This window comes from Marmota monax, unplaced genomic scaffold, assembly GCF_021218885.2.
Source record: "Marmota monax isolate L192 unplaced genomic scaffold, Marmota_monax_Labrador192_F-V1.1 WCK01_AAM20220418_F8-fsc00017, whole genome shotgun sequence".
In the NCBI taxonomy this organism is placed as follows: Eukaryota; Metazoa; Chordata; class Mammalia; order Rodentia; family Sciuridae; genus Marmota; species Marmota monax.
Window position 1 is genome coordinate 6,695,140 of NW_026695241.1, and position 15,754 is coordinate 6,710,893.

The window sequence follows — 15,754 nt, forward strand, 5'->3', positions numbered from 1 at the left end:
TATCAGCAGGAACGCTGTTTTGCTTTCTGATCACTCACATGCTTGCTGGAATAGCACCTTTAATTTCCTTCCAGAGCTTTCCCTTCACATTCTCAACCTGTCCCATTGGTGCCAAAGGCCTAGCTGTCAGCGAGTGCTGGCTCTCGACACATCTTCCTCCCTAAGCTTAACCATTTCTGGTTTTGATTTAAAATGAGTGATGTGACTCTTCCTTTCACTTGAACACTTAGATGCCATCATAGGGTTATTAATTGGCCCAATTTCAATGTTGTTGTGTCTCAGGGAATAGGGCCGTCCCAGGAGAGGGAGAGAGATGGGGAACGCTGGTCAGTGGAGCAGTCAGAACATGCACAGCATTGATCACTTAAGTTCACCTTGTACATGGATGCAGTTGGTGGCCCCCCAAACAATTACAATAGTAACACCAAATATCACTGATTCCAGGTCTCTGTAAAAGACGTAATGATAAAAAGTTTGAAATATTGTGAAAATTAACAAAATGTGACACAAAGACATGAAGTGAGCACATGCTGTTGGAAAAATGGCACCTATAAACTTGCCACGGACTTTCAGTTTGTAAAAAACACAATATCTGTGAAACACAATTGTGAAACTCCATAAAACAAGTTTGTGGCTGTGCAGTGATATGATGGCAAGAAGTAAGAAAAGAAATGATTTTGTTTCATTAAATTCATTCAACATTATTTAGCAAGAGGTTATTAAGCACCTACTACATACATGATTACTACATACTAGGTACATTTCGTTGCCAGTGTTGTTAATAATTACAATGTTAAACTCTCAGGCTTACTTGGGACTTACCTTTCCTCATTTCCACATAGCTATTTTATGTGGACTAAAATAATTTTATTGCTGTAATTTTAGACTCTTTAATTTTGTTTTCTTATACCTCAAACAACAAATAAACCTGTCATCTCAAAGGGATTCTTAACATGTTGCAAATTCCTATTAAATCGTGCATAATACTCTTCTTTTAATTTTTCAATGTAAAGAAATGTTTAAACCTTCTAGGCTATGTTTCTCAGGAGGGAATAAACATAGCCATCAAATGTTCAATTCTAGCCCAGATGGGTCAGTTGACATACTAGTTTTAATGAGTTGCAATAATGAAGTTGTCATAAAACTGGAGGCTTTTTCAGGTTGTAAATTACCCAGGCCCAAATGCTGTAGAAAAGTTACAAGGCCTGCCGTTACAATAGACTGTTTTAAATATCTCAGTTGTATTGAACTGAAACCAAACTTGATAAAAGTGTATCAGGTAGTCATGAGTTGATATGACAAAAAAGAGTTATTGGGCTATTCATCAAATGATAAACTAGATAATGATAGTGGCAAAAGTTATCTGTCATTTTTTAATGCTGTAATGAGTGCCAGGCATTGTCATTATCTCACTTATCCTCATGATAACCTAATGAGTTGTACAGTATTACTATAATTCCTGTTTTTCAGATAAGAAAGCTGAGCTGAAAGAGGTTAATGTTCCCAAAGTCACATACTTTTAAATAGTTTTCTGCACCTGTCATTTTACACTAAGTACATGCCACTCACCTGATGTTGCTATACAGTGCTTCTCCCTTAAAGGTAGATAGAGCTGGGGACCAGTCCCCCTACCATTTGGGCTGTTGCTCTGCACTTAGAAACTGCAAGTCCCCATGTACGTGTGTGAGGATAGGATTTTTTTTATAGTAACTATAGTAACTCTCGAATATACTGAGCTAATTGAGTTGAGATCTCCAGTAATCCCCCAAACCTTGTTATTCAAGTCCCATCTCACTAGAAAAGAAACACATGCATTTGCAGATTGCAGCAGTCAGTTGATTGCAAAGATGGCCACAATAACTCCTCCCACCCCTATGCCTCTGCTCTTTACAGTGACTTGACTGTCCTTCCATCAATGTGTAGGATTTATTTCTCCACTCCCTGAATCTAAGCTGACCTTTTGCGTTTGACAAAAGATGTAGCAAAAAATAACAAGTTATCAAACCTAAAGGTGGTTTGGGGAAGCCCCCCAACAAAGGATCCTATATGAAGCCAAACCTTTTGCCCCACTGCCCTTGAATTTGACCTCATTGTGTGCATATAGTAAATGTTGTTGGAGATGCTTCTTTAACTAGAGTTTGAATGCATTTTACATAGAAGTCATCTTAAAGATCTATAATACATTGTGATTATTCCCATGCATTTGTCCTATGATTTTAAATAGTTCTGTTTTGTATCTTAGAGTTTCTTAAATATCTGATATTTTCACAAGTCTAAGTTAAAAAAAAAAAAAAAACTTGCATTCTTGTGTTCTCAGTTTGCAGACACCCAGAATTGCCCCTTCCTTTCTCTCCTACCCATTATATGGAAACAGTCTGTATTTGCCAAATAGCAAAACAGCCTTTACTTGACAGTGTGTATTTCACTTATGTGCAAAAGCTATATTCCAGTAACATTTTCTTTCATGGAAAATGACCATTTCTTCCAGGAGCATATAATTTTTTTCAAATGCATGAAGTTTTAAAAATGAAACTTCATATCAGACAGAATGATCTTTGGTTTTATAAAAGTGGAATGTTTTTTATAGTCTGTGGCTGTTCATTATTTTAAAACCTATTAGTTATAACAGGTACAGTTGAAAAATGAAGAGGTTTAAATTTAACTTAGAAAAATACCTCATTGTAGTTAGATTCTGAAACTGTGCCAGTAAAACTGTGTTTGAATGATTCTTGAATTTATTTTTTAAGGGATAGCTTTCTACTTTAAACGTGTATTCAGTAAAGCACAAGTTATTCAAAGTCTAGTAGATGTGTACAAGAGCCAGATCCATGTGTAACGCAAATGTGGCATTGTTTGCTGGGCTTTTTACACCTAATGACTGACCTAATATGTAATATTTCCTTTTTCTGGCTGATAGAAGAAATCACATTTTATAAGCATTTTATTCAGTAATGTATTCACATTGTGTTTCGCTTCTCATTATGTCTCATACTACAAGAATACTCCGTGACATGTTGAGATAGCTAGTATCACTGCTAGAAAAGTACAAGGTAATTTGGATAGAAAAATAATGTAATAGCTTTAGTAACAGACTGTAATTAAACTAGTGCCTAGAGTAAAAATAGTGAAAGGACTATTTTTAGTTTTTATTGGGCCAGATCACTAAGATTAAAATACATAAATAACCTTCACTTTGAGGTGTTCTTAGTGCTATCAGATTTCTAATATCTAAGTATTAATAATTGTATCTAATCACAGTATTTTATTGTTTATAGCTCCCCACATTTTAAAGTAAACTCAATATCTAAAATTTTGAATATGATTAAGTAGGCAATACATTTGTCACATTTTTGGAAATCTTGAGATTAAGGAATTTTAAATTGGGCCACTGTGTTAATCAGCTTTCTGTTGCTCTGACAAAATACCTGAGGAAAGTAACTCAGAGGAGGAAAGGTTTATTTTGGCCCACAGTTTCTGAGGTTTCAGTCCATGGTCACTTGGCTCTCATTACTTTGGGCCTTTGGTGAGACAGAACTTCATGGCAGGAAGCATGTTGTGAAGCAGAGCTGCTTACCTCATGGCAACTGGGAATCAGACGAGGGGATCAGAGGGAAGAAGAGGAGAAGTGGAAGAGAAAGGGACAGGGATGAGATAATGCCCCTGTTGACCCCTTCCTCCAACTAGGCTGCCCCTCCTACAGTTTCCACCAGCTCCCAGTAATGGTTCATAATTTGATGGATTAATCCCAAGATGAGGTTAGAGCCCTCATGATCCAGTCACCTTCCCGAAGGCCCACCCGAGTACCGCTGTGCTGAGAACAAACCTGCAACACGCGGAGGACATTCGGATCCAAATTACAACAATTCAGGAAGTGACTGTTCAACACCAGTGTGCCCGGCATCTTTGTGGTGCTGATGATAGAGCCACCTACAAAGCAAGCAAGGTCCCTGCTCCCAGGGAACTCCTGGTTTCCTTGTAGAAGGCAGATAACTGAGCAGGCTGTTTCTGTTAGGGATAGAATACCACAGGGAAAGTAAAGCAATAGGTGGCAGCAAATGACTGAGTGTGGTGGTGGGGGGATGTTAGGTCAGGGAGTTGGACAAGGTGTCCTTGAGGGGTGATAATAGAAGTAAGACCTAAATGACAAAGAACTGCTTTCCATCTAGGAGAGCCACCCAGAAAGAGGAAAAGCAGTTGCAAAGGCTTGGCATACATAAATACTTGACAGGATTGAGAAGCTAAAAGAAAACTGTAGTGGCTGGCTTGCAGTGAGCTGAGGCAGCAAAGTCGGAGTGAGATTTGAAAGGTAGACGGGGACGTGACCCGCTCTTCCTGCTGCTGCCCCAGTGAGTTTCTGTGATCATGTGAGTTGTATCCTGTATTGCACTATGCTATATTGGGATCTCACGCCATATCATGTATTCATATTGTGTTAGTGTAATGTATTTTTGTTCATATTCCATGTAAACAGGGAGATGACGGGCCATAAAAAGGCCTAGAGTCCTTGGGATAGGTTTTCTGATATTCCCAGTGTTCAGAGTCGTCTGGTGGGTGGCAGTATCCCAGGGTCAGTCTCTACCACCTCCCATGCTCATTCCTGATTGTCAGTCAGTTCACTTCAGCAGATACTATCTGGTACATACTGGGCCGAAGAAGCCCAGGGGCTGTGAGAGTTGAATGCAGCAGAAACTGTGGTAGGCTTTCATTATGAGACAGCTGTGCTGGACTGTATTGTATTCCAATCACTCAGCACCTACCTTTTCTACCACCTTATTTATCCTTAGGTTACAAACTGTGAAATGATAGATAGTAAGAGCCAAATCTCTCATCCAAATATCAGGGATTCATAATTTAACAGTCTTAATTTGTTCTTCTACGTCGGACACATGGAACATGAAAAAATGATTTCGAGGCCTGCACATGCATAAGACCAAGAAGTGTTTATCATCTAAATCCCTCTCTTTTGAGAGGAACAAAGGAAGTTTTAAAAATTAACAGTTTAATAAAATGTATGGAAGCCTAAAAATACATATTTTTGACCATATAACTTGAATTGATTATCTTTACACTACAATAATTTAAAAGATACAAAAGCATTCCCTATGGCTGAAAAAAGTGACTACAATAAATGAAGGAAAGTGATCAACAGCCAGCCAGTGTATAGTACAGTCAGTTAACAGCGAGCGCCACAGGATCAGCACAGGTCATGTGCTATCTTCCACGCTTGACCTTTTTCCAAATATAAAGGCAGATTAATCCAAACTAGCTCTGTTAGCCATTAGTTTAGACTTCCACCTGAAATCAGCCTTTGAGTGGAGCATGAATCATCGCTCATACCTGCACTAGTTTTCTCCTGGCAGTTAAGGAATTTACCAGGTGATGCTCATAAAAAATATATATTCTTTTAAATGAAGCCAGGCAGATCTGAAGACTCCGGCCTGTCATTGTGGTTGTGAGTCAGCGTCTGATTTAGACTAGGGCATCAGGAGGCAACATAGACTTTCCTTTCTCAGTGTCTTCAGACCATGTGTAGCCAAAATATACTGACTTAAAATTTCCACTGAATTAAACTTTCCAGTGATTTCTAAGTCATTGAAATGCATTATCAAGAGCACTTATTGAATTTCCCTTCAGAGATAATTAATAAAAATACTTTCCTATTAAAAAAGAGAGGAAAAGGCAATAATTTATGTTTTGTTATGGCAAAGTAAGTTCTAGAACCTTTCCGTGATTTACTGATAGCAGTTCCACTCCTTGGATGCTTAATTTGCTTTATTCTTTCCAACTCGCCCCAAGTCTGTGGTTTAGTAGATCTTCCTCCTGTTCAGAAGGAAGCTGTAGAAGCCAGCACCACATTTAGTATCCATCTCCAGGCACGGCCAATCCCTCTTCCTCCTGGCTGTGTTCCAGAGGGTTCTGGAAAAGTGCTGACAAAGCCTGAGGTGACCAGGCAGGACATTTTAGGCAGTTCTCACAGCCTTTTCAGCTCTGCTTCTTATTTTCTCCTAGATGCGTATGTGGTGTGTGTGTGTGTGTGTGTGTGTGTGTGTGTATGAAATATTTGATGCAAGAAAAAATCCATATATGTTCGTCTCAAGTTTAGAAACAACATTCCAATCTAACCCTGGTTGAAGCCCCCCGAGTAGCTTTGGCTCATTGTATTTCCCTTCCTCTGCCTCATAGATAATGACTGTCTTGAATTTTAAAAAATCAATCATGTGTATCTTTATATTTTTTGACACAGATTATATATCTTAAATGATATATAGTATTATTTTGCTTATTTTCAAGCCTTATATAAATGTAAGTTGCTTTTTGTTTTATCATTATATTTTACTACTTATCTGCATCGATACATGCATCTTTCATTTATTCTCCCTGATTTGTAGTATTGTGTTGAAGTTCAAGGGGGCTCAATAACTACCCTCTTTTACCATCCTGAGTTAAATAAGAAACAGTCTCAAGTGCAAGAGAGTAGTAGATAGAAATATCAATTTTATTAGAGAGGTATATTTATCAAAGGGGTGGGCTTGCTAAAAGGCAGCTCAAATTAAGCAGACTTACTCTTGCAGTCATAGACTTTGAAATTTACCCAGGGCTCCCCTCAGGTGGACCTGCCCCTCCAGCCCTGTGAAGGGAACAGGAGTAAAAGCAAAGGCCTTCCATCCTGTGAGACTTATAGGACCTTATAGAGAAAAGGAGGAGGAGCACCAATTAAACACCACCTCTCTAGGGTGAGTGGTGAGGCAGAGGAGGGCTGGAAATGTTATTCCAAAAGCGGTCCCTCTGCATGGAAATAGAAAAAAAAATAGAAAGTTTCCCCAGAACACTTTTGCATTTTATATCATAATATGTGTGTGTGTTTCTATTGACTGGCTTGTTTATTGTTTTCACAAGTGGTGCTGCAGTGACTGCTCTTATTAGGTGTCTCCGTATCCACCTGTGGGAGGGATTCTGCAGAGGCACAGTAGCAGGGGTACAGTAGCAGGGACTTAGCCCACACTCACGAGCAGCTCCAGTTGCGGGCTCTCGCCCTGTTCCCTGCAGTTCCTTTCTATCCACAGCCTCACCAATGCTTATAACCAAATTCTCATTTTTGCCATTTGATAAGTGTGAAGTGACATCCTATTATAACTTTAATATCCCTGATTACTAATAAAAATTCAGTGTGATGTCTCCTAAGTATTTGAGTTTCCTGTTATGTCAGTTTCCTATTTATATTATTAACCCCCACAAAAAAACCACTGTGCTGTCTGTTTTAAGTTGCTTTATAGGGGTCTTTATATATTCCAGGTGCCAATTCTTTGTCATTTATAAGTCATTACCTATTGGTGGTTTGGGGGGAATGGAATATCTTTTGATATATATCTGAAGAGATGTTTTTCTAAAGATTTTCAGAGAATCTGAAAAAAAGAGAAAGTGTAGGACCCTTTGACATATCCAAAGTCTACAATTTTGTGGAGAATCTGGCCGTACTTGAACATGCTGATAGAAATGTACTTGACCGTTTTCTGCCTGTTGGAGGACTTACATTATCTTGGAACAATTGCTAATCTTTCATTCCTAGGTTAGCCAGTTTGAACAATGTTTATGCAAGATTTGTCTTACTTTTTAAATTATTTTACATGATAATTTAAATTGTGACTTTCGCCTCAGTCTCCTTGCATAAGAAGGCTATCCCATAAAACACCTCTGAATTACCACACAGTGTGTTTGCTCGTCACTTGGAAATTCTGTGCGTTACACACCTTGTCCATTTTAACCAGTCCCTTGGTGATGCCAGGTTATGACTTGGATGTGGTTTTTCCCCAAAGGTGTGGTGCTGGAAGCTTGTTCCCCAGTATGGTAATGTTGGAGTGTTTGAGGCTTTGAAAGGTGGGCCCTAAGCTGAGTGCAGTGACACATAAAAAATGTAATCCCCATAATGTAGGAGGCTGAGGCAGGAGGGTCAGAAGTTTGAGGACTGCCCCAACTTAGTAAGATCCTAAGTAATGTAGTCAGACCCTGTCTCAAATTAGAAAAGTTTAAAGGAAAAGAAAAAAAGACCAAAGATGTAGCTCAACAGTAGACTGTCCCTAAGTGCAGTCCCCAGAACAACAAAAAAGGTGGAAGGTAAGTATGCTGGAGGCTCCGTCTTCACATATGCTGGTCTCACAGCGTGGGTCAGTTTTCATAGGCATGAATTAGTTCTTGAAAAAGCAGGTTGTTATGTAGCAAGGACTCACATGTTTGGCCTTTTCAACAGGCAGCTGTTTCCCTTTCCAATACCCCACCATGTTGCAACGCAGACAGGAAGCCTCACCAGGATGCCAGTACCAGACTCTATACCCTCCAGCCACCAAAATCATGACCCAAGTAAACCTTTTTTACTTTATAAGTTATCCAGCCTCAGGAATTTTTTATAGCAAGACAAAACAGACAGAAATATGCTTCATTCTTTCCTTTTAACTTGTGGATGTGGTCTTCATCCAAAGCCACTTCATACTAAATTCAATTTGATGATACTTGTAATAGGACATTATATCAAGATTTTACTAATTCTTCATAAGAATAGTTTCTTATAAGACCATAGACTTTCATCAACAAAAAAGCCTTAAAGAACCTATGGCATAATCTCTTGTTTATCACATTGAGATTAAATGACACATCTGGCATCATATGCCTTAGAAATAGAAAAGGGTTAGGATTCAGGTCTCTCGGCCCTTGACACAGTGTGTTTTTCACTGCAGTGGATTGTAGAATCACAGCTTTATTCTCTATTTTCATACAGTTAGTATGTATTTCTACAGTTAGATTTCCTGGGCTGATAGATTTCAGTGCATTTGGATTTTTGTTTATGGAATCTTTTTTATCTCTTAATACTGAAGGAACTGTTTATCATATTTTCTTAAATTAGCTTTATGGAAATAATGTATACTGTTTCTCTTCCTTATTTTCAACTGTATTTACATGCTAGTCTTTCCAACAGGTTGTATAAATAAGTTAAATGTTATGGTAAATTATTCCAAAATGGCACATTAACAGTTTGCATAAATTAAAACTATGGTGCAATACTTTGAATCAGGTTGTAAATAGATGTAAATTTGTAAATGTATGTAGTTAATTTTTAAATATAATTTCCCACACATGACTGTATTTATTTTATTTATTTAAGTTAGTGTGTTTAACAATAAAATTAGTACTTTCAACTCAAGAACCAAAACCTCCATTTACTCCTATATACTCACGTACTGCTCCGTGCCATCTCCCTGCCTTCCTCCACAGAAGCCACTTCCAGAATCCCTCTGCTTTGAAAATATAGACATATGTATGTGTGTATATGAATGTTTGATAAATATACACATATATGTCTTTTGTTAATACATAGCCTTCCTTGTTTTAAAACTTTATGAAAAAGAATCCCAAATGTTTGTAGTCCTTTGTGAATCACTTTTCATTCACCAGTGATCCTAGTTATTTATCCTTATTTCATGTGTAAATCACTCAAATTATATGTACATAGCATTCATCTGTGTGGATTTACCAGAGTTTATCTATTTCTTCTTGATGGATTCTTATTATTTTCTTCCAATTTTGTTTGGTTTTGCCCTAACTAATGATACTGTATGAATATTCTTGTATCTTAACTACCAGTGCTCATGTGCAAATGCCAGCCTTGGATAGATATCTACTTAGAAGCCAAAATGCTGAGCTGTGAGGTACATAAATGTTTAATTAGATAGTGCCAATGTACTGTGTTATAATGCCAAATGATATTTCCAACCATTGATATCCACTTACGCTCCTACCAGCAGTGAGAGGTACTGTTGCTCCCCCACTCTTGGTATTGTCAGACTTCTTACTCTTTTACAGTCGAGGGGCTAAGCAGCCTCATTTGGGGCTCTTTCCCTGATTTAATGGAGCTCTCTATCATCTTTATTTACAATTGATTCTGGGATTTTCCCCATTATATTTCCTATTGACTTGAAAATATTCTTTATATTCATTATTGATACAAAGATTTTTTCAGTTAACAAATATCTTTTCCCACTTATGGCTTGTCTTTTTACTTTCATGAGTATTTTTAGAGACATAAACAAAATTTAATCTGGTTGAATTTATGAACCCTTTTCATAATTAGAGTGTGTCTTACTCAAAGAGAAATATTACCTGTATTTTCTTTATAAAATTTAGAGTTATCCTTTTGAGTTGAATCCTTAATTCTTCTAGGACTGATTTGAGTGTGGCAGAGTGTGCAGGAACTCAGCTTCACTTTGTTCCCCATATGGACAAGATTTTCAGCTCTTTTTATTGATAGCGCCCTTTTTTCTCTACTGTTCTGCATGCTGCCTCTGTTCCTGTGTTTTCAGTCCCATTTGTCATTTTATCTGTGCCTGTATCAATCTCTCATTGTCCTCATAAAATCTTAATAATAAGGTAAGTCTGCCTCCTTAGTTTTCTTTTTTAGCAGTTTCTTGCTTTTAGTTATTTCCAGTTCTCCACTTATTCATATAAATTCTTGAATAGACTTGTCTAGAACCTAAGTTCACATTTTAATGAATTACAAATGAATTTCTGGAGAATTGACATGTCTTACATATTTATTTTATCTTATGGTTTTTATTGGTGCATTGTAACTGTATGCAGTAATGGGATTCACTGTGGCATATTTGTATATGCAAGTAATATAATTTGATCAATCTCATTCCCCAATATTTCTTCTTTCCCTCCCTTCTTCCCTTCTTCTTGATCTTCTTCCTCTACTCATCTACTGCTCCACTTTTTTATTAGTCCATTATATGTAAAAGTGGGATTCATTGTGGTATATTTGTCCATTGACATAGATGATTTGGTCAATTTCATTCCCACAGCTTCCCCTCGCCCTCTCCTCCTCCTCCTCTCTCAGTCTCCTTCCTCTGATCTATTGGCCTCCCTTATACTCCTTTTCTTTTTTAACTCCTTGTTTTTCTCTTTATCATCTGCATATGAGAGAAAATGTTTGACCCTTGACAGAAATTTCTGAGTCTGGCTTATTTTACTTAGCATGATGTTCTCCACTTCCTTCCATTTACCAGCAGATGACAATTTCATCCTTCTTTATGGCTGAGTTAAACTCCATTGTGAATATAACCACATTTTTTAATTTATCCATTTATCTGTTGATGGACAGCTAGGCTGGTTTGATAACTTGGATATTGTGAATTGCACTGCTATAAACAATGGTATGTGTGTATCACTATAATATGCTGATTTTGGTACTTTTGGATAAATTATCCACGAGTGGAATAGCTGGGCCATATAGTGGTTCCATTCCTACTCTTTTAAGGAATCTCCGTGCTTTAGAGAAATCCATACTGATTTTCAAAGTGGTTGTATAATTTGCAGTCCCACAACAATGCAGAATGTACTCTTTCCCCTACATTCTCACCATTTGTTATTTGTATTCCTCTTTTTTCTTTCTTTCTTTGTTTCTTCCCCCACCCCCCCTCTCTCTTTTCTGGCATCAGGGATTGAACCCAGGGGCGCTTAACCACTGAGCCACATCCCCAGTCATTTTTTTATATTTTTTTAGTTGTAGATGGATACAATATCTTTATTTTTATTTATTTATTTTTATGTGGTGCTGAGATCAAACCCAGTGCCTCATGCTTGTGAGGCCAGCGCTCTACCAGCCCATCCCCAGTCCTTTTTATATTTTACTTAGAGATAGGGTCTCGCAGAGTTGCTTAAGGTCTTGCTAAGTTACTGAGGCTGGCTTTAAACTTGAGATCCTCCTGCCTCAGCCTCCTGAGCTGCTGGGATTACAGGTGTGCACCACCAAGCCTGGCAGTTGTTTGTATTCTTGATGACTGCCATTCTAACTGGAGTGAAATGAAGTCTCATTGCAGTTTTGATTTGCATTTTCCTCGTTGTTAAGGATGTTGAACATTTTTAAAATGTATTTGTTGTCCATTTGTATTTCTTCTTTTGAGAAATATCTGTTTCATTTGCCCATTTATTGATTAGGTTATTAGTTTTTTAGTGTTGAGTTTTTTTAGTTCTTTATATATTCTGGACATTAGTCAGAAGTGTAGCTGGCAAAGATTTTCTTCCTTCTGTAGGATTTCTTTTCATCCTCTTGTTTTATTTGCTGTGCAGCAGCTTTTAGTTTGATGCCACCCCACTTACTGTTTTTTGGTTTTATTTCTTGAGCTTTAGGAGTCTCATTAAGGAAATCGATACCTGTGTGTTGGAGTATTGAGCCTGTTTTCTTCTAGCAGTTGCAGACTTTCTGGTTTAATTCCCAAGTCTTTGATTCACTTTGAGTTGACTTTTCTGTAGGGTTAGAGACAGGAATCCAGTTTCATTCTTCTATGGGTGTCCAGTTTTCCCAGCACAATTTGTTTAAAAGGCTATCTTCTTAATGGTATTGCTTTTTTCTTTTAATTGGGTATTCTTTAAAGCCTTTCAGATTGCAAGTTGTTGTATCATCATACCTCTGCTCTCCCCTTCATAGTCCTGATGGTCTTCCCAGTGCAGTGTCTCCTGTGGGCCAGGCTCCATTCTCTTACTTTATGTTGTCTTTACTACGACCTAGTGAGGTGGGTCCCACATTGTGAGACATTGCACATAGTAAACCAAGGCACTAACAGGTTAGTTGACTCACTGGAGATCACATGGCTAGTCAACAGAGGAGGCAGGATTCCGTTCCAAGGTACCTTGGAGTAGAGCTCATGTTTTTAAGGCCGCACGCATACCAGGCTAGCGCACTACCGCTTGAGCCACATCCCCAGCCCTTTTTTTTTTTTTTTTTTTTTTTTTACACAATACCTTTATTTTATTTATTTTTACGTGGTGCTGAGGATCAAACCCAGGGCCTCGCACATGCTAGGCGAGCGCTGTACCGCTGAGCCACAACCCCTGGGTTTTTCTTTTCTTTTGTTGGAATTAGTGCCTACATATTTTAGTTTTTGTTGAAGCTATAAATGGTAGCTTTTGAAAATTATGCTTTTAAAATTACTTCTAGAAGCATATAGAAATGAAATTAATTTTGTTCATTAATCTTATATCTAAAAACCTTGATTGATTTGTCTATATGTTTTAAAGAATATTTCTACAAAGCTAAGGTTATCAGTGAAAAACAGTAACCATTTTATTTCTTCCTTTCCTATCCTTATGTTTAATTTCTTTTGCTTGACTTCTGGCTTGCACTTCCCATGGGATAGTGTCTTGTTTTGCAACTTGGAGGATTTTAACATTTTACCATTTATTTGATCATAGTTATAGGTTGTTTCATAATTAGCTTCTTTGTCAAATTAGTGAAGTTTCCATCTAACCTAGTTATTAGTGGATTTTTTTTAATCAAAAATATGCATTAGCAAAGGGGAGGGAGGGGAAAGGCGGTATGAGGGTAGGAAAGACAGTGGAGGGAGATGGACATCATTACCGTAAGTACATGTATGAAGACATGAATAGTGCAACTCCACTTTGTGTACAACCAGACGTGAAAAATTGTGCTCTATATGTGTAATATGAATTATAATGCATTCTGTTGTCATATATAACAAATTTTTAAAAATAGGCATTAGATTATATTAGATGCTTTTTCCATATCTATTGAGATGAAATTATTAGCACGTTAATATGAATGATGTGTGTATTTATATATAGTTTTAATATCAGTTCATCTTTTATTTTTTATCTTTGATACTAGGAATTAAACCTACAGGCACTTTACACCGAGCTATATCCCAGTCCTTTTTAAAAATTATTATTATTTTAAAAATTTTAAAACAGGGTCTTACTAAGTTGCTGAGGGTCTCGCTTAGTCGCTGAGACTGGCCTCCAACATGCAGTCCTCCTGCCTCAGCCTCCCAAATTGCTGGGATTACAAGTGTGTGCCATCAGACCTGGTTAAAGCTTTTATATTTTTGGTCTAAACCTAGTTGGGTTATGATGTTACCTTTTTAATACCTAGTAGGATTCCGTTAACAATATTTTAATATTTTACTTGGGTGTGTGTGTGTGTGTGTGTGTGTGTGTGCATATATTTGTGTGTGTGACCAACATGGAGCTGTAATTTTCTGTTTTTTTTAAAAAAATTTATTCAATTAACTAATTAATTTGTATCAAGACTATACTGGCCTCAGACAGTAAGTTAGGGAGAATTACCTCTTCTTTTAAATTTGATGAAAGAACTGTTTTGACATAAAATATTACCTTGAAAATTTTCTGATTTTTGAATTATAAACAGATAATCAGAAAACATTTGCTTTTGAAAATGCATTGTTTCCTATTGTTTTAGAAACTGTAATTTCTACTATAGTATCTCAAACTCTTAAGTATTCTAAATGAAGGACTCGCCTTGCAGTGGCTTTTTTGCTCTGGCCAGACTCCCAGGAACACTGTCAGAACAGGGTCATGTTGAGACAGATCCATGGGTGGAATTTTCTGTATTCACTCAGTTATGCTTAGATCCAGGATACCCATCTACATGAGCGGCATGGGTCAGTCAATAATCATAACCTCTTAGGGATGGAAATTCATCCTTCCTTCTTTCCTCCCTCCCTCCTTCCCTCTCTCTTTTTCTTTCTCTCCGCTTTCTCTTAGGTAATAATCTCTCCCTCTCCCTCTCTTTGCTCCTTTGCTCAGTAACAGGAAAGTTTCATGCAACCCTTTGGGTTTCAGGTCAATCCTGTGAGATGATCCATATTGGGCAAACTCTGGATCTTGACTTCTGGCCTGTTCCCCCATGAAGCTACCAAATCAAAGCTGAGTGCAGGATACAGGCCATTGTCTCCAGGGCAAACGTGGCCCTGGGGAGCTGATTTTCTACCATTCTCTCTTCCCCAAGTTTTGACCTGGCAGTTCTCCACTGCCTTTTAAGTTCTTTGGTAATTTTTAAGGTGATTTTGTATTGAGAGTCTTATCCAGCATTTTTAGTTTGTTCAGTGGGTAACTGATTGTCTAAAAACAGAAAGTCATATGAATTATTAAATATTTTTATTCCAAACTTTAAAAAAATATTTTCCAAATATGGGTAGACTATTAAATATTAGAAGACTATTTATAAGAAATGTAGAAAATGTATAAAATTACCAATGCATTTCTAAAATTCAGTAATTTTGGCATTTTACTTGTGATATATCTTCTATTGCCATTTGAAGCATATGAAGGCCACGACCACTTATTGTTCTTGTATAGAATATCATTTAGAAGCCATAAGCTAAATATTGATTTTCATGTGACATAAAAACATAGTATCATAAGATAGTGATGCAATTTAATGAATGTGCTATTGAATCTCAACTTTATTATTTCATTCATTATTTATGAGAAAAACAAGGAATGTTTTCCATTGTCATGAAGGTATTATATTCAAGGTGTAAATATCTAAAAATCTTACTTATTTATTTATTTCCATACTGGGGATCAAACCCAGGGCCTCACACATGTCAGGCAAATGCTCTGCCAGAGAGCCACATCCCCAGCCTTTGAAAATCACTTTTTTGCTGAACTCAACTTCAGGATTAATTAAGATGCATTCTTACTATATTTATATCTAATGTAAAATAATTGACAGTCTCTGTCCACGTGTGTCCAGAGATAGCATGTACCCAAATTCCAGACTCCCAGAGGGAAAACGTGTCCAACATGAACCATATCGTTTGCCCAAACAGTCGCAGGCACAGTGATCCACCCTGTCAGATAACGGCTGTGTGATCCTTCTGAAGCCAGGCAGAGGCCAGCCGTGGGCGCGGGGAGGCAGTCAGACCAGCTGTGCTGCCTCTTCTGC

The 15,754-nt window shown here is 37.5% G+C and overlaps 1 protein-coding gene across 4 annotated transcripts in view; it reads left to right on the plus strand.

Moving 5' to 3' along the window:
- Efcab11 (EF-hand calcium binding domain 11) overlaps positions 1 to 15,754 on the plus strand; it is a 157,789-nt gene that overhangs the window by 51,148 nt on the left and 90,887 nt on the right. Inside the window, exon 6 of one of the 4 annotated variants that reach the window (XM_046440682.2) lies at positions 8,246 to 8,355. The exons of the other annotated variants lie outside the window; for them this stretch is intronic. Within the exon in view, the coding sequence (XP_046296638.1) occupies positions 8,246 to 8,355 (110 nt within the window). The remainder of the gene's footprint in view (positions 1 to 8,245; positions 8,356 to 15,754) is intronic. 4 annotated transcript variants of the gene reach the window in all.